The sequence below is a fragment of the Salvelinus fontinalis genome, chromosome 1 (genome assembly GCF_029448725.1).
Source record: "Salvelinus fontinalis isolate EN_2023a chromosome 1, ASM2944872v1, whole genome shotgun sequence".
Classification (NCBI taxonomy): domain Eukaryota; kingdom Metazoa; phylum Chordata; class Actinopteri; order Salmoniformes; family Salmonidae; genus Salvelinus; species Salvelinus fontinalis.
The window spans coordinates 11,707,096-11,731,640 of record NC_074665.1 but is presented as its reverse complement, the minus strand read 5'-3'; the positions used below and the strand labels follow the sequence as shown (position 1 = coordinate 11,731,640).

The window sequence follows — 24,545 nt, the reverse complement described above, 5'->3', positions numbered from 1 at the left end:
AGTAAAAGGGGCTATTGTTTGGGCTGTGCGTGTCTAAACCCCCCCCCCCCCCCCCCCCCCAGGCTGTGTGTGTCTCAACCCCCCCCCCCCCCCCCACCGGGCTGTGCGTGTCTCAATTCCCCCCCAGGCTGTGTGTGTCTCAACCCCCCCCCCCCCGGCTGTGCATGTCTCAACCCCCCCCCAGGCTGTGCGTGCCTCAACCCCCCCCCCCCCCAGGCTGTGTGTCTCTCAATCCCCCCCGGGGCTGTGTGTGTCTCAACCCCCCGGGCTGTGTGTGTCTCACCCCCCCCCCCCGCCCCTGGTCTGTGTGTATCTCACCCCCCCCTGGTCTGTGTGTGTCTCACCCCCCCCCCCCTGGTCTGTGTCTCACCCCCCCCCCCTGGTCTGTGTGTGTCTCACCCCTCCCGGGACACTGTTGTTGCAGTGAGGGGTTGTGGGGTCAGGGTGTGGAGGCATATCCCAGAGGCATATCCCAGAGGCATATCCCAGCTACAGTTGGGAGTCAAACCATTGGGAGTCAAAACTACAAACAAATGTAAACCAACATATTTCTCTGTAAAAATAAGTATTTGTCTGTAAAATGGGGGGATGGGAGATAGGGACTTTTCATACATGTTCGTGAGACCATTATAACTGATATTAGGTATAACTGATATTAGGTAGCAGGTAGCCTAGTGGTTAGAGTGTAGGGACGGCAGGTATCCTAGTGGTTAGAGTGTAGGGGCAGCAGGTAGCCTAGTGGTTAGAGTGTAGGGGTGGCAGGTAGCCTAGTGGTTAGAGTGTAGGGGCAGCAGGTAGCCTAGTGGTTAGAGTGTAGGGGTGGCAGGTAGTCTAGTGGTTAGAGTGTAGGGGTGGCAGGTAGCCTAGTGGTTAGAGCGTTGGTCCAGTAATCTAAAGGTTGCAAGATCAAATCCCAGAGCTGACAAGGTAAAAATATGTCATTCTACCCCTGAACAAGGCAGTTAACACACTGTTCCTAAGCCGTCATTGAAAATAAGCATTTGTTCTTATTAACTGACTTAACTGACAAAATTATTATTAAAAAAAATTTATAAAAAAATATGTGGGATAAGGTTGTTCGTGAGACCATTATAACTGATATGTGGGATAAGGTTGTTCGTGAGACCATTATAACCGATATGTGGGATAAGGTTGTTCGTGAGACCATTATAACTGATCTGTGGGATAAGGTTGTTCGTGAGACCATTATAACTGATATGTGGGATAAGGTTGTTCGTGAGACCATTATAACTGATATGTGGGATAAGGTTGTTCGTGAGACCATTATAACTGATATGTGGGATAAGGTTGTTCGTGAGACCATTATAACTGATATGTGGGATAAGGTTGTTCGTGAGACCATTATAACTGATATGTGGGATAAGGTTGTTCGTGAGACCATTATAACTGATATGTGGGATAAGGTTGTTCGTGAGACCATTATAACTGATATGTGGGATAAGGTTGTTCGTGAGACCATTATAACTGATATGTGGGATAAGGTTGTTCGTGAGACCATTATAACTGATATGTGGGATAAGGTTGTTCGTGAGACCATTATAACTGATATGTGGGATAAGGTTGTTCGTGAGACCATTATAACTGATATGTGGGATAAGGTTGTTCGTGAGACCATTATTACTGATATGTGGGATAAGGTTGTTCGTGAAACCATTATAACTGATATGTGGGATAAGGTTGTTCGTGAGACCATTATAACTGAAATGTGGGATATGCTTGTCAATATATTTGGAGGAATTTATAAAATCGGCGTGCTTCGAGTCACATATCTACTGATCGAAGTTAAAAGTTGCCCTTCGGCACAGGACTAGGATCAACCTACATTCCCTACATTCCCCCGGATCCAAACATTGGGAGTGAAAACCATTGGGAGTGAAAACCATTGGGAGTGAAACCATTGGGAGTGAAACCATTGTGAGTGAAACCATTGGGAGTGAAACCCTTGGGAGTGAAACCATTGGGAGTGAAACCATTGGGAGTGAAACCATTGGGAGTGAAACCATTAAACTGATCTAGGGTGAGTTTCTAAGGAGCAACTTGAACAGACTCTGTCATGCTCCAGCATGACAGATTTATGGAATCTGATTCGTTATGGGTTGTTGCCATGGTTACATTATGCCTTGTACTGTACAACCACCCAGTACATTCTTCAAATGAATTTATAACTCTGGCAGAGAAGGGCCTGTCTCATCGAATCCCATTGTGACACGGGGGGTACTATTTGGCTTGACAGGCCCTCTCGTTTCAGTGTCATCATTGCATTGCCTCATTGGAATGAACATTCTACATTACCATGGAAACTAAGTGCATCACAATACCAGGCAGCCATTGCGAGTGTACCCATGAGTTTAACAGTCAAGTTGCCAGGGTTAGAGGTTCCAAGTCCGTTCTATTTCTATTCTACAGTATACATACACATACTTTCTTATCCTGTGGAGAATAACAAGAGATCAGAGATGACAGATAGTGAGGAGGGTAGATAATGTTTCCTTGCTGTACATGCATAAGGATCTTATACAAGTCACAAGATCTATTGTTTTTAAAAAGGAGAATGAAGAGAGAGCCTCTCCAAGTCAATGTGAGACAATCAACAATATTGTCTGCCCTGTATTAATCATGGGCTATGATAGACAGAAAGCAGCAGACGATGACTCCATTGTCAACTCTTTGATTAAATCAGTAGACCTATAAAAAATATATTTGAAAATACCATGTACAGTGCATTGAAAAAGTATTCATCCCCCTTGGTGTTTTACCTATTTTGTTGCATTACAACCTGTAATTTAAATGGATTTTTATTTGGATTTCATGCAATGGACATACACAAAATAGTCCAAATTGATGAAGTGCAAAAATAACTTGTTTAATTTATTTTTATTTTTAATTACAAACGGAAAAGTGGTGCGTGCATATGTATACACCCCCTTTGCTATGAAGCACTAAATAAAATCTGGTGCAACTAACTACCTTCAGAAGTCACATAATTAGTTAAATAAATGTGTGCAATCTAAGTGTCACGTCATCTGTCACATGATCTCAGTATATATACACCTGTTCTGAAAGGCCCCAGAGTCTACAACACCACAAAGCAAGGGGCACCACTAAGCAAGCGACACTATGAAGACCAAGGAGCTCTCCAAACAGGTCAGGGACAAAGTTGTGGAGAAGTACAGATCAGGGTTTGGTTATAAAAAAATATCAGAAACTTTGAACATCCCACAGAGCACCATTAAATCCATTATTAAAAAATGGAAAGAATATGGCACCACAACAAACCTGCCAAGAGAGGGCCGCCCACCAAAAGTCACGGACCAGGCAGGGAGGTCATTAATCAGAGAGGCAACAACGAGCCCAAAGATAACCCTGAAGGAGCTGCAAAGCTCCACAACGGAGATTAGAGTATCTGTCCATAGGACCACTTAAGAAGTACACTCCACAGAGCTGGGCTTTATGGAAGAGTGGCAGAAAAAAGTCAGTGCTTAAATAAAAAAATAAGCAAACACGTTTGGTGTTCACCAAAAGGCATGTGGGAGACTCCCCAAACTTATGGAAGAAGGTACTCTGGTCAGATGAGACTAAAATTGAGCTTTTTGGCCATCAAGGAAAACACTATGTCTGGCGCAAACCCAACACCTCTCATCACCCCGTGGTGGCAGCATCATGTTGTTGGTATGTTTTTCAATGGCAGGGACTGGGACACTGGTCAGAATGGAAGGAATGATGGATGGCGCTAAATACAGGGAAATTCTTGAAGGAAACCTGTTTCAGTCTTCCAGAGATTTGAGACTGGGATGGAGGTTCACCTTCCAACAGGACAATGACCCTAAGCATACTGCTAAAGCAACACTCGAGTGGTTTAAGGGGAAACATTTAAATGTCTTGGAATGGCCTAGTCAAAGCCCAGACCTCAATCCAAATGAGAATCTGTGGTATGACAAAGATTGCTGTGCACCAGCAGAACCTATCCAAGTTGAAGGAGCTGGAGCGGTTTTGCCTTAAAGAATGGGAAAAAATCCCAGTGGCTAGATGTGCCAAGCTTAGAGAGGCCTACCCCAAGAGACTTGCAGCTGTATTTGCTGCAAAAGGTGGCTCTACAACATATTGATTTTGGGGGGGTGAATAGTTATGCACGCTTAAGTTTTCTGTTTTTTTGTCTTATTTCTTGTTTGTTTCACAATAAAAAAAATATTTTGCATCTTCAAAGTGTTCTGTAAATCAAATGATACAAACCCCCAATAAATACATTGTAATTCCAAGTTGTAAGGCAAAAAAATAGGAAAAATGCCAAGGGGGGTGAATACTTCGCAAGCCACCGTCAGTGTCTTTAGCTTTAAAACAATTCAATCTGTTTTCTTTTCTCATATTTTGGACCAGTGAGACTACCGCTCCTCCAGGATACTTATTGTTTCTGCTGTGAGGAGGATTTACCGAATGTTTTCAGAATTTATCTAGAGATATTTACCAAAAAGCCTACCAGTAGGGAGCCAAATGAACAGCTCTCTTACCGATGTAATTCAGGAGGCTACTGACAAGTCACTCACTTTAACGTCACTGTCTGGCAAGTCCTGATTGTTATATTAAAAATACAAAGGAGATCTTCAGTTGACTTGTCTGGATGTGGCACCATGAACATATAACTACGTTGTCTGATTTATAAATGGCAAAGATACATGAGATCAACTATATTCAGTCAGTTCTAAACCTTTTATAAACCTGTCATTCTTGATCGAGACAGCTGTGTGAAGGCCTCAACTTATGTGCTGCTCCAGACAGCTGTGTGAAGGCCTCAACTTATGTGCTGCTCCAGACAGCTGTGTGAAGGCCTCAACTTATGTGCTGCTCCAGACAGCTGTGTGAAGGCCTCAACTTATGTGCTGCTCCAGACAGCTGTGTGAAGGCCTCAACTTATGTGCTCCTCCAGACAGCTGTGTGAAGGCCTCAACTTATGTGCTGCTCCAGACAGCTGTGTGAAGGCCTCAACTTATGTGCTGCTCCAGACAGCTGTGTGAAGGCCTCAACTTATGTGCTCCTCCAGACAGCTGTGTGAAGGCCTCAACTTATGTGCTCCTCCAGACAGCTGTGTGAAGGCCTCAACTCATGTGCTCCTCCAGACAGCTGTGTGAAGGCCTCAACTTATGTGCTCCTCCAGACAGCTGTGTGAAGGCATCAACTCATGTGCTCCTCCAGACAGCTGTGTGAAGGCCTCAACTTATGTGCTCCTCCAGACAGCTGTGTGAAGGCATCAACTCATGTGCTCCTCCAGACAGCTGTGTGAAGGCATCAACTGATGCTTAAACAAACTGCTAATCATATTGCTCAAATTCAAACGGTATGACATTTACGCCTGTAGTCTTCAATGGTTTTCCATGGTAGACTTCGACAGAGCAGGTAAATGTTGAACTGGAATGCAAAAATGAGCTGAAAAGTTTCTGGCCCTATTGGTGCCTTCAGAAAGTATTCAGACCCTTTGACATTTTGTTAAATTATAGCCTTATTTAAAAATGTATATATTTCTTTCCCTCAGCAATCTACACGCAATACCCCATAATGACAAAGCGAAAACAGGTTTTTAGACATTTTTGCAAATGTTTTCAAAATAAAAAACAGAAATCCCTTATTTACATAAGTATTCAGACCCTTCGCTATGAGACTCAAAATAGAGCTCAAGTGCATCCTGTTTCCATTGATCATCCGTGAGATGTTTCTACAACTTGGAGTCCACCTGTGGTAAATTCAATTGATTGGACATGATTTGGAAAGGCACACACCTGTCTATATAAGGTCCCATAGTTTACAGTGCATGTCAGAGCAAAAACCAATCCTTGAGGTCATAGGAATTGTTCGTAGAGCTCCGAGACAGGACTGTGTCGATGAACAGATCTGGGGAAGGGTACTGAATACTTGTGTACCAAATAATGTGTCCCCAAGAACACAGTGGCCTCCATCATTCTTAAATGGAAGAATCCTAGATCAGCAATCGGGGGAGAAGGGCCTTGGTCAGGGAGGTGACCAAAAACCTGATGGTCACTCTGACAGAGCTCAAGAGTTCCTCTGTTGAGATGGAAGAACCTTCCAGAAGGACAACTATCTCTGCAGGACTCCACCAATCAGGCCTTTATGGTAGAATAGCCAGACGGAAGCCACTCCTCAGTAAAAGGCACATGACAGCCCGCTTGGAGTTTGCCAAAAGGCACCTAGATTCTCTGGTCTGATGAAACCAAGATTGAACTCTTTGGCCTAAATGCCAAGCGTCACATCTGGAGGAAACCTGGCACCCTCGCTACGATGAAGCATGGTGGTGGCAGCATCATGCTGTGGGGATGTTTTTCAGCGGCAGGGACTGGGAGACTAGTCAGGATCGAGGAGCGGTGCAAAGTACAATGAGACCTCAGACTGGACCTCAGACTGAGGCGAAGGTTTACCTTCCAACAGGGCAATGACCCTAAGCACACAGCCAAGACAACGCAGGAGTGGTTTCAGGATACGTCTTTGAATGTTCTCTAATGACTCCTCAGTGATCAGAGCAGCCCAAGCGGAGCCGTTGCTATGGATACTCACAGACCCAGAGCCACCACGAGCAGAGCGCATGCAGAGTGAGGCAAGCAGGAGCGAGAGACAGACAGAGAAGCAGCTAATTGATTTGCTAATGGAGGAAGATATTTCTGGTTTTGGTCCGGGCCTTGAATTTGGCAGAAGCAATTGACCCTGGGTAGGGAAGGGCCTGCACGTTGCGGGCATGGATAGGGTTCAGGCTTATTAAGAGTCATGCCTGTGCTCTACTGACGAGATCCACTGGCCCGACATGTTTTTACATTTACTGTTTTACCCCAGGGGCCATCGTCGTTCGTGTCGGACCCTGCACGCCAAAGAAAATACATGAATGTGCCAGAAAGCAATAGGCTAAGTGGATTTAGACATTGTTACCACATTATAAAAGATGTGCAAATTCATGTTCTATCCACCCAGTGTAGACATTTGACTGCAACAACACACACACGCCCAGGTACCGAGAGGCGGGACATACAGCCGACTGTTAAACCAGCAGTGTTTCACTGTCATCGCACACTTTGTGACTGACAGGCGCTTGTCCTATCAATCACTAGAAGATGCATATTGTTCATTCTAGCAGGAGAGGGCATCAACTGACTAGCGAATTGAAAAGTAGCCTTGTTAAGTAGCCTTAAAAAAGTACCTGGCTGAAAATGACACTGTAGTAGGCTGTAGTAGCTGGCGCTAGTGGAAAACACAGTTTATGGCTACGCTGTCAAGTCCTATAAGTCAAATCCAGACCTGGGAGAGAGGGAGGGTTTGTGGATCGATGCCACAGGTTTAATTTGATTCATCCTGAAACGACTCACTGGAAACCAAATAATATCAGATTTCTGTCCACCTTGCTCTCGCAGCCTCTACATCTGTCTCTAGAAAGCAAGCAACCCTGCATCCCAAGCTGTCTATTGTATTGTTGTTTTCTACAAAACAAGATGCATAAGGAACGTACCCGGCACACACTGAAACTCTGGACTCGTGTGACGTATCCAATGCGCTCCTCTACTTTGTTTCTTGTATCGGCTTGTTTCATAGGAATAAGACATGAACAGGAGGAAACAATGCAACAAATAATCGTCTCACAGTTGATGTTACGTCACGGAGGTATACCGGAGGTATATAGCGTTAAGTGGGTTATGAAATGCTGCGCTTGCTGTGGATTATTTAAGATTCCCTCTTCTTTTCTTGTGTTACTCAGCACACAGCGACAAAACCATTGGTGCTCACCTGGGCGATAACAAAGCCTAAATAGTTAGAGGAAAATCTATTCATTCCACAATTGTTAATTTGCCTTATAAAGCATAATCAATGAACAAGCCAAAGCTGTAATTTAAAGTAAACTATACAATTTGTACAATAACAATGAATGTAGAGAAAAAGCTTTTTAAACGTCAGAGATGCTCTTGTTTTTATCGTCTCCCTGGCGTCTCAATGCTTTTACTGAGTTAATTCCCTTGAGATTAGTCAGAGATGTTCAGACACAGCAGTGGGTTTGCTCAGCAGATTACCTCTTACTGCTGCTAAGTGTTGTGTGGCAGTAACTACATCCTTTCATTTTGATCCAAAGGAGACAGTATCCACTGTCGTATCCATTCACACATGTAGAGTGCCTTCGGAAAGTATTCAGACCCCTTGACTTTTTCCAAATTTTGTTACATTACAGCCTTGTTCTAAAATGGATTGAATACAAAATATTACTCAGCAATCTAAACACAATACCCCATAATGACAAAGCAAAAACAAGATTTTAGAAATTTGTGCAAATGCATTTAAAATGAAAAATAGAAATAACTTATTTACAAAAGTATTCAGACCCATTACTCAGTACATTGTTGAAGAACTTTTGGCTGCGATTACAGCCTGGATTCTTCTCGGATATGACGCTAGAAGCTTGGCACAGCTGTATTTGGGGAGTTTCTCCCATTCTTCTCTGCAGATCCTCTCAAGCTCTGTCAGATTGGATGGGTAGAGTCGTTGCACAGCTATTTTCAAGTCTCTCCAGAGATGTTCGATCGGATTCAAGTCCGGGCTCTGGCTGGGCCACTCAAGTACACTCAGAGACTTGTCCTGAAGCCACTCCTGCGTTGTCTTGGCTGTGTGCCTAGGGTTGTTGTCGTAGTGGAAGGTCCCAGTCTGAGGTCCTGAGTGCTCTGGAGAAGGTTTTCATCAAAGATCTCTCTGTACTTTGCTCTGTTCATCTTACCCTCGATCCTGACTAGAATCCCAGTCTCTGCCGCTGAAAAACTTCCCCACAGCATAAGGCTTCCACCACCATGCATCACCGTAGGGATGGTACCAAGTTTCCTCCAGATGTGACAATTGGCATTCAGGCCAAAGAGTTCAATCTTGATTTCATCAGACCAGAGAATCTTTGGCAAACTCCAAGCGGGCTGTCATGTACCTTCTACTGAGGAGTGGCTTCCGTCTGGTCACCCTACCATAAAGGCCTGATTGGTGGAGTACTGCAGAGATAGTTGTCCTTCTGGAAGGTTCTCCCATCTCCACAGAGGAACTCTGGAGCTCTGTCAGAGTCACCATCGAGTTCTTGGTCACCTCCCCCGATTGCTCAGTTTGGCCGGGCAGCCAGCTCTATGAAGAGTCTTGGTGGTTCCAAACTTCTTCCACTTACTACTGATGGAGGCCACTGTGTTCTTGGGGACCTCCAATGCTGCAGAAATGTTTTGGTACCCTTCCCCAGATCTGAGCTTCGACACAATCCTTTCTCGGAGCTCTACGAACAATTCCTTCAACCTCAAGGCTTGGATTTTGCTCTGACATGCACTGTCAACTGTGTGATCTTATATAAACAGGTGTGTGCCTTTCCAAATCATGTCCAATCGATTGATTTTACCACAGGTGGACTCCAAGTTGTAGAAGCATCTCAAGGATGATCAATGGAAACAGGAAGCACCTGAGCTCAATTTCTAGTCTCATAGCAAAGGGTCTGAACACTAATGTAAATAAGGTATTCCTGTTTTTTATTTGTAATAAATTAGCAAACATTTCTAAAAACCTGTTTTGTCATTATGGGGTATTGTGTGTAGATTGATGAATAAGGCTGTAACGTAACAAAATGTGGAAAAAGGGAAGGGGTCTGAATACTTTCTGAATGCGCTGAACAAAAATATAAAAGCAACAAAGTGTTGGTACTATGTTTCATGAGCTGAAATAAAAGATCCCAGAAATGTTCCATATGCAGAAAAAGCTTATTTCTCTCCAATTTTGTGCACAAATGTGTTTACATCCCTGTTAGTGAGCATTTCTCCTTTGCCAAGATAATCCATCCACCTGACAGGTGTGTCATATCAAGAAGCTGATTAAACATTAAAGTGGTGCACCTTGTGGTGTCGTGTGGACGAGATGTTTTCTGATGTCAACGTTGTAAACAGAGTGCCCCATGGTGGCGGTGGGGTTATGGTATGGGCAGGCATGAGCTACGGACAACGAACACAATTGCATTTTATCGATGGCAATTTGAATGCACAGAGATACCGTGACGAGATCCTGGGGCCCATTGTTGTGCCATTCATCCGCCGCCATCACCTCATATTTCAGCATGATAATCCACGTCCCCATGTCGAAAGGATCTATACACAATTCCTGAAAGCTGAAAATATCCCATTTATTCCATGGCCTGCATACTCACCAGACATGTCACCCATCGAGCATGTTTGGAATGCTCTGGATCGACGTGTACAACAGCGTGTTCCAGTTCTCGCCAAGATCCAACAACTTCGCACAGCCATTGAACCGGAGTGGGACAAAATTTCACAGGCCACAATCAACAGCCTGATCAACTCTATGCGAATGAAATCTGTCACGCTGCATGAGGCAAATGGTTGTCACACCAGATACTGACTGGTTTTCTGATCCACGCCCCTAACGTTTTTTTAAGGTATCTGTGACCAACAGATGTATATCTATATTCCCAGTCATGTGAAATCCATAGATTAGGGCCCAATGAATTTTCTTATATGAACTATTAGTTTGCAGACGACACTACAGTGGTAGTGATTTTGATTTTGATTGATTACCAGGTGAGGGCCCTCAGAGTGTGGCGTCAGGAAAATAACCTCACACTCAATGTCAACAAAATGAAGGAGATGATCGTGGACTTCAGGAAACAGCAGAGGGAACAGCCCCCTATCCACATCGACGGGACAGTAGTGGAGAGGGTAGTACGCTTTAAGTTCCTCGGCGTACACATCACGGACAAACTGAATTGGTCCACCCACACAGACAGCGTTGTGAAGAAGGCGCAGCAGCGCCTCTTCCACCTCAGGAGGCTGAAGAAATTCGGCTTGTCACCAAGAACACTCACAAACTTTTACAGATGCACAATCGAGAGCATCCTGTCGGGCTGCATCACCGCCTGGTACGGCAACTGCTCCGCCCACAACCGTAAGGCTCTCCAGAGGGTAGTGAGGTCTGCACAACGCATCACCGGGGGCAAACTACCTGCCCTCCAGGACACCTACACCACTCGATGTCACAGGAAGGCCAAAAAGATCATCAAGGACAGCAACCACCCGAGCCACTGCCTGTTCACCCCGTTATCATTCAGAAGGCGAGGTCAGTACAGGTGCATCAAAGCTGGGACCGAGAGACTGAAAAACAGCTTCTATCTCAAGGCCATCAGACTGTTAAACAGCCATCACTAACATTGAGTGGCTGCTGCCAACATACTGACTCATCTCTAGCCACTTTAATAATGAAAAATTGATATAATAAGTGTATCAATAGCCACTTTAAACAATGCCACTTAATATAATGTTTACATACCCTACATTACTCATCTCATATGTATATACTGTACTCTATACCATCTACTGCATCTTGCCTATGCCGTTTGGCCATCGCTCATTCATATTTTTTTATGTACATATTCTTATTCATTCCTTTACACTTGTGTGTATAAGGTAGGTGTTGTGAAATTGTTAGGTTAGATTACTTGTTAGAAACTACTGCATGGTCGGAACTAGAAGCACAAGCATTTCGCTACACTCGCATTAACATCTGCTAACCATGTGTATGTGACAAATACAATTTGATTTGAACTCATTAAAATCTTTGAAATTGTTGCATGTTGCGTTTATATTTTTGTTCAATATATACATATATGTATACATATAAAAACAATTTTTTTACCTCAGTAATTGACAAATTACAATGTCATACTTATGAATAATCACAGCATGTGATAGTGATGACTTATGTTCATATGTGTTTTTGCATATCACTGAGTATCAGTGTAAAACGGGTAATACACAGACACCAATCTAATCAAACAGTATTAGACCATGAGGTTCCCTGCTGTTTAATCCCTATCCATTTCAACGTAGGTGTCAGTTGAGTGCACTGAAAATCACCAGCTGTGTGTACTATAATCTCCCCTACACCCAGTCTGGACCAATACCAATCTGTGTTCATTTAAATAGCAGAGAACAAGAGGGCCAGTGTTTGTTTCTGGTCAGAGCAGAGGTGCACCAGACTAGGATTGAGTGGGTCCCCTCACATGAGAGCGCAGAGAAAACAAAAGAGACTGTGGAAAAGAAAGAAACGGATAAAGAACAAAGGAGGAATCGAGCAAAACAGAGCAACGGACAGAGAGGGAAGAAACAGAGAGTAAAATAGAGGACAAGGATCCCGAAACACAGGAGAGATGGGCAACAGCAAAAGTGTCTCCCTGTCCAAGGATCTCCTAGAGGAGCTGAAACTGAACACCAAGTACAGCGAGGAGCAGCTATGTACCGGGTACCTAGAACTTACAATTCTGGTCAAAATAAATACACTTTATAGAGAGAAGGGTGTCATTTGAGACGTAGCTACTGTTTGATCCATCTTTATTTCATCCTCTATAGGTACCAGACCTTCCTGAGAGAGTGTCCCAGTGGGCAAATCAGCAAGCAGCAGTTTGAGGCCATCTACATCAAATTCTTCCCCGACGCAGACCCCAAGGCTTATGCACGCCACGTCTTCAGGAGCTTCGATTCCAACAGGTGATGGATGATATGATCATTACAACGTTCCTGCTGATTTGCACTGCTCTGCATAATTAGTACTTGTGGGATATAGAAACAGAGTAATTGAATGATATTGAACCCTGCAGTGATGGGATGCTGGACTTTAAGGAGTACATCATGGCCCTGCACTTGACCTCCTCTGGGAGGACCATACAGAAACTGGAGTGGGCATTCAACCTGTACGACTTCGACCACAACGGAAGCATAACTAAGAAGGAGATCCAGGAGATGGTCGAGGTCAGTTGTAGAGTCATTGTGAAATAGATGTGATGAAGTAGGTGTAAGAGATGAGATGTGGTCACATCATGTTTTGTGTGCTGCTCAAATCTCTATAATGATGAAAGAAACTTTCTGTTTATAGTTGATATTCAACATGATCTCCAAAGAGGACAAGAAGAATCTTCCTGATGATGAGAACACACCAGAGAAGAGAGCTGATAAAATCTGGGATTTCTTCGGCAAGAAAGAAAATGGGAAGCCTTGTTTTCATGTTTAGGAACCACTCAAAGAATAGTTCAAGAAAATCGTACATATATTGTATATTGTATTTTGATGAATGCATTTTGAGCTTATGTGCAATGAGCATTGTAAATCTATCTATTATTGTATCTGTTATATGTTCTGTCCTTTCAGATAAGCTAACAGAGGAGGAGTTTATCCAGGGAGTGATGGACAACAAGAACATCCTCAGACTGGTGCAGTTTGACCAGCCACAGAAGGTACAGGAGAGACTGAATGAGATGAAACATTAGCTGCTGACTACGCCATCTTTTTAACGTTTTTTTCACTTCAACTTTATATTTCCACGTCAGTCTCACTGGGACAAAATATTCACATCAAGAGAGACCTGAAGCTTGCAATTTTTGCTGTTAAGTTTGTAACAGCACTTGTTCAAGTGTGCCGTTGGAACGGCACGTTTATGTGGTATCTTTTGTGTCATTACCGTATATACATTTTTATTATTGTCACGCCCTGGCCTTAGTTATCTTTGTTCTCTTTATTATTTTTGTTAGGTCAGGGTGTGACGAGGGTGGTTTGTGTGTTTTTGTCTTGTCTAGGGTGTTTGTACTGTCTAGGTTTTTTTTGTAGAGTTATGGGGTTGTGTTCATTATAGGTGTTTATGTAAGTCTATGGTTGCCTAGATTGGTTCTCAATTTGAGGCAGTTGTTTATCGTTGTCTCTGATATGGAACCATATTTAGGCAGCCATGTTCTTTGGGTATTTTGTGGGTGATTGTTTCCTGTGTCAGTGTTTGTGCCACACGGGACTGTTACGGTTTGTTCACGTTTATTGTTTTGTATTGGTGTTCATAGTTCAGTTTTCTATATTAAAACATGGATACATACCACGCTGCGTATTGGTCCGATCCTTGTTACACCTCTTCAGAGGAAGAAGAGGAAGACAGCCGTGACAGAATCACCCACCAACATAGGACCAAGCAGCGTGGTAACGGGCAGCAGCGACAGCAGCAGCAGCATGCACAGGACTTCTGGACATGGGAAGAAATTCTGGACGGTAAGGGACCTTGGGTTCAAGCTGGAGAGTATCGCCGCCCTCGTGAAGAGCTGGAGGCAGCTAAAGCCGAGAGGCGGTGGTATGAGGAGGCAGCACGGAAGCAAGGCTGGAAGCCTGAGAGTCAGCCCCAAAAATGTCTTGGGGGGGTCTAAAGGGGAGTGTGGCGAAGTCAGGTAGGAGACCGGCGCCAACTTCCCGGGCTTACCGTGGAGAGCGAGAGTACGGGCAGACACTGTGTTATGCGGAAGAGCGCACGGTGTCTCCTGTATGTGTGCTTAGCCCGGTGCGGTACATCCCAGCTCCACATATCGGCCAGGCTAGAGCGGCCGGGCTAGAGTATATTGTTTTTTCAATATAGTTTTATTAGATTATTGAAATTTATTCGGGACGTTAGGCGTGTTGCGTTGTGTGCCTTTGTTCAGGAAGGAGAGCTTAGCGCCACTTTGCTAGCTTTCCGTGCTAATTGACTGGAGAAGAGGACATTCTAAATCTAAACAACGATTGTTCCCGACAAAGGACCCCTTGTACGACATTCTGATGAAAGATCATCAAAAGTAGGACCCATTTTATGATGGTATTTCATATATCTGTCGAACATGTGAAATAGTCGTTTGCGGCCAGGTTTTGCGCACGCTCTCGCCATAACGTAAACTGCATATCGTAATGAAGTTATTTTTAGAATTCTAACACGGCGATTGCATTAAGAACTAGTGTATCTATCATTTCCTATACAACATGTATTTTCTATTAACGTTTATGAATAGTTATTTGGTCAGAATAGTTGGAGTGTCTTAAAAATATCCGCACATTCTGGGAAAAAGATGCTACGTTAGCACAATGTGTAACCACTGATTTCAGCTCTAAATATGCACATTTTCGAACAAAACATAAGTGTATGTATAACCTGATGTTATAGGACTGTCATCTGATGAAGGTTTATGAAGGTTAGTGAAAATTAATATCTTTTGCTGGTTTATTCCCTATCGCTAACGTACCTATTGCTATCGCTAATGTGCCTTGATGAAAGAATGCGGTAGTGTGGTAGGCTATTGTAGTAAGCTAATATAATGCTATATTGTGTTTTCGCTGTAAAACACTTAAAAAATCGGAAATATTGGCTTGATTCACAAGATGTTTGTCTTTAATTTGCTGTACACCATCGATTTTTCAGAAATGTTTTATGACGAGTATTTAGGTATTTGACGTTGGTGTCTGTAATTACTCTGGCTGCTTCGGTCCTATTTGTGATGGTAGCTGTAATGATAGCTGCAATGTAAAACTGATTTATACCTCAAATATGCAAATTTTTCGAACAAAACATAGATTTATTTTTAACTTCTACTTGGTCACAATCCCGGATCCGGGAGCACCCCCATCAGTAAAAAAGCTGACTAGCATAGCCTAGCATAGCGTCACAAGTAAATACTAGCATCTAAATATCATTAACTTCTTCCGGCTGCAAGCCGAGGCCGGCCACAATATGACAATAGCCACTTCAACAGCCACTAAAGGGCGCAAAATTCAAAATATATTTTTTTGAAATATTTAACTTTCACACATTAACAATTCCAATACAGCAAATGAAAGGTACACATCTTGTGAATCCAGTCAACATGTCCGATTTTTTAAATGTTTTGGCTGGCTGGCTCGCTAGCCAAAGTTACGTGTATGATCTTATTATTCGTATCTCAGAGCTAGCTACATGTCTTAACAAAAGACTACACTTTACAAGTAACCATTTTGGGTGCGTTCGTAAATTCAGTCTGGCCATCTACTCCGATTCCAGAGCACTCTCGTCTGAGTGTGCCAGAGCGCAGAATAACTGATGAATTTAAGAACGCTCAGCACCTGTTCAATATGGCCAGTGTCAGAAAACGTCGGTAAAGAAACGTAATTAAATTGTTGCCAGCAGCACAGTTACAGTCACCAACGCTCTGGATAACATGAAAACATCCTAACCAGCTCTGCTAGGGCAAGTAAAATGGTCAGAGTTTGGGTGGGGGCTAAAGCTTAAGAGGGTGTGAACGATGCTGAATGGTGGTAGACAAAGAAGAGCTCTCCAGTAGGTACCAAAACATTCAAAGGCCATTTTCTCAAAAGTGAGGTTATAACTTTGTCAACTTTCAAAGCAGAATTACTTTCCCTTTGTTCCTCAAATGCAGTGTATGAAATACCATTTTGTATCTCTGTGTCTTTGCTTTTATCATATGTAAAAAACACAATTTCAAATGTTGCTACATAAGACACAAAGCGGTCGGTCACATATGTGGGACTCCTTCAAGACTGTTGGAAAAGCATTCCAGGTGAAGAATGTTAAGAGAATGCCAAGAGTGTGCAAAGCTGTCATCAAGGCAAAGGGTGGCTACTTTGAAGAATCGAAAATCGAAAATATATTTTGAGTATCATCAGGGACAAACTGAATTGGTCCACCCACACAGTCAGCGTGGTGAAGAAGGTGCAGCCGCGCCTCTTCAACCTCAGGAGGCTGAAGAAATTTGGCTTGTCACCAAAAGCACTCACAAACTTTTACAGATGCACAATCGAGAGCATCCTGTCGGGCTGTATCACCACCTGGTACGGCAACTGCTCCGCCAACAACCGTAAGGCTCTCCAGAGGGTAGTGAGGTCTGCACAACGCATCACCGGGGGCAAACTACCTGCCCTCCAGGACACCTACACCACCCAATGTCACAGGAAGGCCATAAAGATCATCAAGGACAACAACCACCCGAGCCACTGCCTGTTCACCCCGCTATCATCCAGAAGGCGAGGTCAGTACAGGTACATCAAAGCAGGGACCGAGAGACTGAAAAACAGCTTCTATCTCAAGGCCATCAGACTCTTCAACAGCCACCACTAACATTGAGTGGCTGCTGCCATACATGTAAAAAATGTATCCCTAGCCACTTTAAACAATGCCACTTTATATAATGTTTACATACCCTACATTACTCATCTCATATGTATATACTGTACTCGATACCATCTACTGCATCTTGCCTATGTCGTTCTGTACCATCACTCATTCATATATCTTTATGTACATATTCTTCATCCCTTTACACTTGTGTGTATAAGGTAGCTGTTGTGAAATTGTTTGGTTAGATTACTCGTTGGTTATTACTGCATTGTCAGGACCCCCCCCCCCCCCCCCCCGAGACCCATGCAGGCGCGGATCTACAGCTCACACCAATGCCCTCCATCCAGGTTTCCCACTTCTACTCTTTGATACACACACACACACACACACACACACACACACACACACACACACACACACACACAAACACACACACACACACACACACACACACACACACACATTTGATAGTCGACATCATGCATTTTTGCATTCGCTTTTACGCGTGAGGAACGAGAGCGCAGCGCATCACCTGTCACGCACAGTGTGACATCGAACCTGTAGCCGGCAGTATACGCAACAATACGCACAATCCATAACAGTATGTTCACAATCAATTTCTATGGAGATGGAATGTTTGATTTCTCCAGAACGTCAGAATGTTGGCTAAAAACATTAGTTTGCGCAAACCCAAGCACGAACACCTTTGCGAATTAGCTACGATTACTCATCTTTATTTTGAGTTATTGTCAAAAGTCCATCTATCATTTCGTCAAATAATTCATGGATTTTAGCAATAAAATCCCGCGTGCCCTTTCTACATCGGCACAGGTAAATCCTATGATGTATCTTATTTGAGTTTTAATCGTTCAATTCTGTCCTTGTAGAAAGTCTAGTACTGGTATGTTTTTCTGTTCTCAAGATGTTCAGACCGAGTGCTGAATACCGGCAGACTGTAGAGCGGTGCTGGGACAAGAGCTACTACAATGAGCAGGTAAAATTTAATCATCTTCATTTCAGAAAACACTTACACCATATCGAAAGTGTATGTTACAGTGGAGTAAATGTGAATGTTGTAGGGAGTGAACGTTATTTATGATAAGACTTACATGGAGAAAATCGAACCATTCTGAAATGAAAATGGATGGCCCTCCCTTCAGCAAAATATATTTGACCTAAAACCCTACTTTAAAATATAGTCACCCTCCCATATACCCAAAATATTAACTAAAACAAAGTGGATAACAGATACCATGTCTACCGTTTACCCCAACTTCTTGGACAGACAAGAGCTTTAGATATGCAGTTTTATAAATTGTTGGTCATCCTGTAAGCATTAAATGGCATCATGGGAATTTTGATAGCACCCAGGGCTGGGGGCCAGAAGGTTGTGGTAGCACAAGGACTGAATGGGTGTCTAATTTACACATCTCAATCTGGCTTTCTGGGATCACTATATTTTTTAATTGGAAATATATATTTTTTAATTGGAAATATATATTTTTTAATTGCAGCCGCAGAGTTTAAAACAGCCTATCACTGTAATATCGTTGCTTTAAATCAGAGCACGCACAAGCAGTCTCTCTCCATCCATTCCATTCAAATTGAATCCTGTTTCAGATATTTACAGTATATACTGTATATATAGCCTGTACATACAGTACCAGTCAAAAGTTTGGACACACCTACTCATTCCAGGGTTTTTCTTTATTTTTACTACATTGTGTAAAAACAGTGAAGGTATCAAAACTATGAAATAACACATATGGAATCATCTAGTAACCAAAAAATGATTAAACAATTCAACATATATTTTATATTTGAGATTCTTCAAAGTAGGGACCCTTTGCCTTGATGACAGCTGTGCACACTCTTGGCATTCTCTCATCCAGCTTCCTGAGGTAGTCACCTGGAATGCATTTCAATGAACAGGTGTGCCTTGTTAAAAGTGCATTTGTGGAATTTCTGTCCTTCTTAATGTGTTTGAGCCAATCAGGTGACATTGTCTGTAATTTATTTAGAATTCAAGGCACACTTAATATGGCTGCAAGGGGCAGTATTGAGTAGCCAGTTAAATCGTGCCCATTTCAAACGGCCTCGTACTCAATTCTTGCTCGTACAATATGCATATTATTATTACTATTGGATAGAAAACACTCTCTAGTTTCTAAAACCGTTTGAATTATTTCTCTGAGTGAAACAGAACTCCTTCTGCTGCACATTTCCTGGAAGTGGAATGTCAGAAATTGATGCTCTGTTCAACTTCATGCCTATACATGGGCAATGAACGTAAGAGTCTACGTACACTTCATACACCTTCCCCTGGTTGTCAAGCGGCGGTGAGAGAAGAAATTTCGTGTCTATCTTGGTCTAAGGTGGAATTAAAGCTCTTTGTATGACGTGACCGTCCATTTCCTGATTCTGGAGCGCGCGAAAGAGGACATGGATTTGCCTTCTGTTTAGCTGTCGTTATGGACGACTAACATCTCCGGTTTAGATTTTATTTGATACATGTGACCATATCATCGTAAAGTATGTTTTTTCAATATAGTTTAATCAGATTATTGAAATTTTTTCGGGAGTTTACCCTGTTCTGTTCTCTGACTTTGTTGACGTTGGAGACATCCGTGCCACTTGGCAAGTGCCCATGCTAAATCAAGAGGGAAATTTGCCGTTCCAGATCCAAACAACGACTGTTCTGGACAAAGGACACCTTGTCCAACATTCTGACGGAAGATCACCAAAAGTAAGAAACATTTTATGATGCTATTTCTAATATCTGTCGCGCATGTGAACTGGTCGTAGGCGCCCAAGTGTTTCTGGCTATTGTGGCTACGCTAATATAACACTATATTGTGTTTTCGCTGTAAAACACTTGATAAATCGTAAATATTGTCTGGAATCACAAGATGCCTGTCTTTCAATTGCTGTACACTATGTATTTTTTAGAAATGTTTTATGATGAGTATTTAGCTATTTGGCGTTGGTGTCTGTAATTTTTCTGTCTGCTTTCGGTGCAATTTATGACTGTAGATGCAATGTAAACTATGATTTATACCTGAAATATGCACATTTTTCGAAAAAAACATATGCTATACAATAAATATGTTATCAGACTGTCATCTGATGAGGTTGTTTCTTGGTTAGTGGCTATTTATATCTTTATTTGGCCGAATTTGTGATAGCTACTGATGGAGTCAAAAACTGATGGAGTAATAAAAGTGGAGTCTTTTGCTAACGTGGTTACATAATAGATTTACATATTTTGTCTTCCCTGTAAAACATTTTAAAAATCGGACATGTTGACTGGATTCACGAGATGTGTACCTTTCATATGCTGTATTGGACTTGTTAATGTGTGAAAGTTAAATATTTAAAAAAAAATATCTTTTGACTTTCGCGCCCTGCACTTGAAGTGGCTGTTGTCATAAATGTACCGACATCGGGCTTGCACGCCAAACAGGTTAACCCGCATGGCTACCACAGCATTTTACAGCGATACCATCTGGTTTGCGCTTAGTGGGACTATCCTTTCTTTTTTAACAGGACAGTGAAGTAGTGAAGTATAAGTAGTCAAACATATAAATAGTAAAGTACAGATACCCCCCAAAACGACTTAAAGTATTTTAACTTAAGTATTTTACACCACTGATTCCATATGAGTTATTTCAGTTTGATGTCTTCACTATTATTCTACAGAAAATAGTAAATAATAAAGGAAAAAACAGGGACTGAGTAGGTGTGTCCAAACTTGTGACTGGTGCTGTAGGCTACTTAACAGCTTCTACCCACAAACCATAAGACTCCTGAACAGCAAATCAAGTTGCTACCCGGACTATTTGCATTGCCCCCCCCCCCCCCCCCCCATTTTTACACTGCCACTACTCTCACTGCTGCTACTCGTTTATTATTCATGCATAGTCACTTTGCCTCTACCTACATGTACATATTACCTCAATTACCTCAACTAACACACATTGACTCTGTAGCCCCGTACATTGACTCTATACCGGTACCCCCTGTATATAGCCTGCTACTGTTATTTTATTGTTGCTCCTTAGTTATTTTTTATTTTTCTATTATTGTCTATTTATTTTTTACTTCAGTTTATTTTAGTAAATACTTTTTTAACACATTTCTTTCTTAAAACTGCATTGTTGGTTAAGGGCTTGTAAGTCAGCATTTCACTGTAAGGTCTACTACAGCTGTTGTATTCGGGGGATGTGACAAATAACATTGATAGATTTTTGATTTGAAGAGCTTTGCACACCTGGACTGTGCAATATTTGCCCATTATTATTACTGTTTTAATTCTTAAAGGTCTGTCTAAGAGGTGATGGGGGTCATGGCTATATGTGCAAAGCATAGATCTGAGATATTGAGCATTGGAGTTTTCACATCACAGATCTCAGAGCTGTTTTGTAGTTCATTCTTCTTTCATAACCCAGTAAGGTCCTCACCTTAAAGGTACCTAAAGTGCTGAGTATCAAAATCCTAAGCCACTTGTAAATCTGTTTTTTTTTTAGGGGTGGGGGGGGCTACGTTATGGTCATTTTTCAGAAAAAGTTGTTAAAAAAAATCGAAGGAAATGCAAAATGTATGGTTTTGAGATAATGGGTATTTTTCAAGTCCCAGATCTCAGAATTGTTTATTGATGTCTTCCTCTCCATGACTCAATAAATACAGTGCATTTGGAAAGTATTCCGACCCGTTGACTTAATCCACATTTTTGTTACCTTACAGCCTTATTCAATTTTTTATTTTATTCTTTAATTCCCCTCTTCAATCTACACACAATACCCCATATTGACAAAGTAAAAGCAGGTTTTTAAACATTTTTGCAAATGTATAAAAAATAAAAACAAATATTATATTTACGTAAGTATTCAGACCCTTTACTCAGTATTTTGTTGAAGCGATTACAGCCTTGAGTCTTCTTGGCTTTGACGCTACAAGCTTGGCACACCTGTATCTGGGGAATTTCTCAAAATGATTCTCTGCAGATCCTCTCAAGCTCTGTCAGGTTGGATGGGGAGCGTCGCTGCACAGCTATTTTCAGGTCTCTCCAGAGATGTTCGATCAGGTTCAAGTCTGGGCTCTGGCTGGGCCACTCAAGAACATTCAAGAGACTTGTCCCGAAGCCACTCCTGTGTTCTCTTGGCTGTTTGCTTAGGGTCGTTGTCCTGTTGGAAGGTGAACCTTCGCCCCCAGTCTGAGGTCCTAAGCGCTCTGGAGCAGGTTTTCATCAAGTATCTCTCTGTACATCTTTCCCTCGATCCTGACTAGTCTCCCAGCCCCTGACGCTGAAAAACATCCCCACAGCTGCCACCACCATGCATCACCGTAGGGACGGTGACAGGGTTCCTCCAGATGTGACGCTTGGCATTCATTCCAAAGAGTTCAATCTTGGTTTCATCAGACGAGAAAATCTTGTTTCTCATGATCTGAGAATCCTTTTGGTGTCTTTTGGAAAAATCCAAGCGTGCTGTCATGTGCCTTTTACTGAGGAGTGGCTTCTGTCTGACCACTACCATAAAGGCCTGATTGGTGGAGCGCTGCAGAGATGGTTGTCCTTCTGGAAGGTTCTACCATCTCCACAGAGGAACTCTGGAGCTCTTTCATATTGACCATCGGGTTCTTGGTCACCTCCCTGACCAAGGTCCTTCTCCCACGATTGCTCAGTTTGGCCGGGCAGCCAGCTCTAGGAAGAGTCTTGGTAGTTCCAAACTTCTTCCATTTAAGAATGATGGAGGCCACTGTGTTCTTGGGGACCTTCAATGCTGCAGAAATTATTTGGTACCCTTCCCCAGATCTGTGCCTCAACACAATCCTGTCTCAGAGCTCTACGGACAGTTCCTTCGACCCCATGGCTTGGTTTTTGCTCTGACATGCACTGTCAACTGTGGGACCTTATATAGACACTTGCGTGCCTTTCCAAATCATGTACAATCATTTTAATTTATCACAGGTGGACTCATCTCAAGGATGATCAATGGAAACACGATGCACCTGAGCTCAATTTCGAGTCTCATAGCAAAGGGTCTGAATGCTTATGTAAATAAGATATTACCGTTTTTTACCTTTAATACATTTGCAAACATGTCTGAAAACCTGTTTTCGCTTTGTCATTATGGGGTATCGTGTGTAGATTGATGAGGAAAACATTTAATTTAATCCAGTTTAGAATAAGGCTGTAATGTAACAAAAGGTGAAAAAAGTGAAGGGGTCTAAATACTTTCCAAATGCGCTGTATATCACTTTACAGACAATTATTTTTGATTGACAGCCCAGTATTGTGTAATTGGATTGCAGACAGAACCTAATAGCACCAAGTTAAAAGGTGTTTGCTCAGACAGAACCAAGTTAAAAGGTGTTTGCTCAGACAGAACCTAATAGCACCAAGTTAAAAGGTGTTTGCTCAGACAGAACCTAATAGCACCAAGTTAAAAGGTGTTTGCTCAGACAGAACCTAATAGCACCAAGTTAAAAGGTGTTTGCTCAGACAGAACCTCATAGCACCAAGTTAAAAGGTGTTTGCTCAGACAGAACCTAATAGCACCAAGTTAAAAGGTGTTTGCTCAGACAGAACCTCATAGCACCAAGTTAAAAGGTGTTTGCTCAGACAGAACCTAATAGCACCAAGTTAAAAGGTGTTTGCTCAGACAGAACCTCATAGCACCAAGTTAAAAAGTGTTTGCTCAGACAGAACTTTCAGATTATACATTTTTCTTTCATTGTAAATGGATTTCAAGAAAAAGCGTACATACCACATGAAAAGGACCACCTAAAGGGAATCTCTATGTGAATAACTGATTTTTGACCAAAATGTCAGATAGAACTTTAGTTCCAAGGTCATGCCCTATTTTTAACACACCGTCCATGTAATTCATGTGATTTGTTAAGCCACATTTTACTCCTGAACTAATTTAGTCTTGCCTAAACAAAGGGCGTGAATACTTAAGCAAAGACTATATTTGAGTTATTTCATTTTTATACATTTGGAAATATGTTTTTTTTCACTTTTACATTATGGAGTATTTTGTGTAGATCATTGACAAAAATCCCACGTTGTAATACATGAACATTTGAAAACATCCAAGGGGGGTGAGTACTTATGATACCCACTGTACATCATTTACACACACACACACACACGCACGCACGCACGCACGCACGCACGCACGCACGCACGCACGCACGCACGCACGCACGCACGCACGCACACACACACACACACACACACACACACACACACACACACACACACACACACACACACACACACACACACACACACACACACACACACACACACACACACACACACACACACACACACACACACACACACACACACAGAGAAGTCAGCTCAGACAGATCCAGCTTGGATGCATGGTGGTATGCTGCTGGCACATCCCTAGTACAAACCCCGGACACCTGTCAATTCAGACCGGCTAAAGCGAACTCTAGGTTGTCTGACAGACAACATGATTTGTCTTGCAGAAGAAGCTGATGAAGCAGTTTCTGGTGCTCCAGAGACAAGGCCTCCAGAGTCATGTCCCTCAACACACCACCGTGGA

The 24,545-nt window shown here is 42.5% G+C and overlaps 1 protein-coding gene across 1 annotated transcript; it reads left to right on the top strand.

Annotated features, from left to right (window-relative positions):
• The first annotated feature begins 12,229 nt into the window (after positions 1-12,229).
• Positions 12,230-13,737, top strand: LOC129817462 (recoverin-like). Its single transcript, XM_055876542.1, has 4 exons — positions 12,230-12,321; positions 12,429-12,566; positions 12,677-12,827; positions 12,952-13,737. Exons 1-4 carry the CDS (start codon positions 12,230-12,232, stop codon positions 13,084-13,086), a joined length of 516 nt encoding a protein of 171 aa, XP_055732517.1. The 3' UTR covers positions 13,087-13,737.
• The last annotated feature ends 10,808 nt before the right edge of the window (positions 13,738-24,545 follow it).

What these genes read in the sequence shown, in the direction of transcription:
- LOC129817462 (XM_055876542.1), top strand. Translation starts at nt 12,230, where the DNA reads ATGGGCAACAGCAAAAGTGTCTCCCTGTCCAAGGATCTCCTAGAGGAG. An exon ending in GAGGAGCAGCTATGTACCGG is followed by an intron (nt 12,322 to 12,428) that starts GTACCTAGAACT and finishes CATCCTCTATAG; the next exon opens with GTACCAGACCTTCCTGAGAG. An exon ending in AGATCCAGGAGATGGTCGAG is followed by an intron (nt 12,828 to 12,951) that starts GTCAGTTGTAGA and finishes TTCTGTTTATAG; the next exon opens with TTGATATTCAACATGATCTC.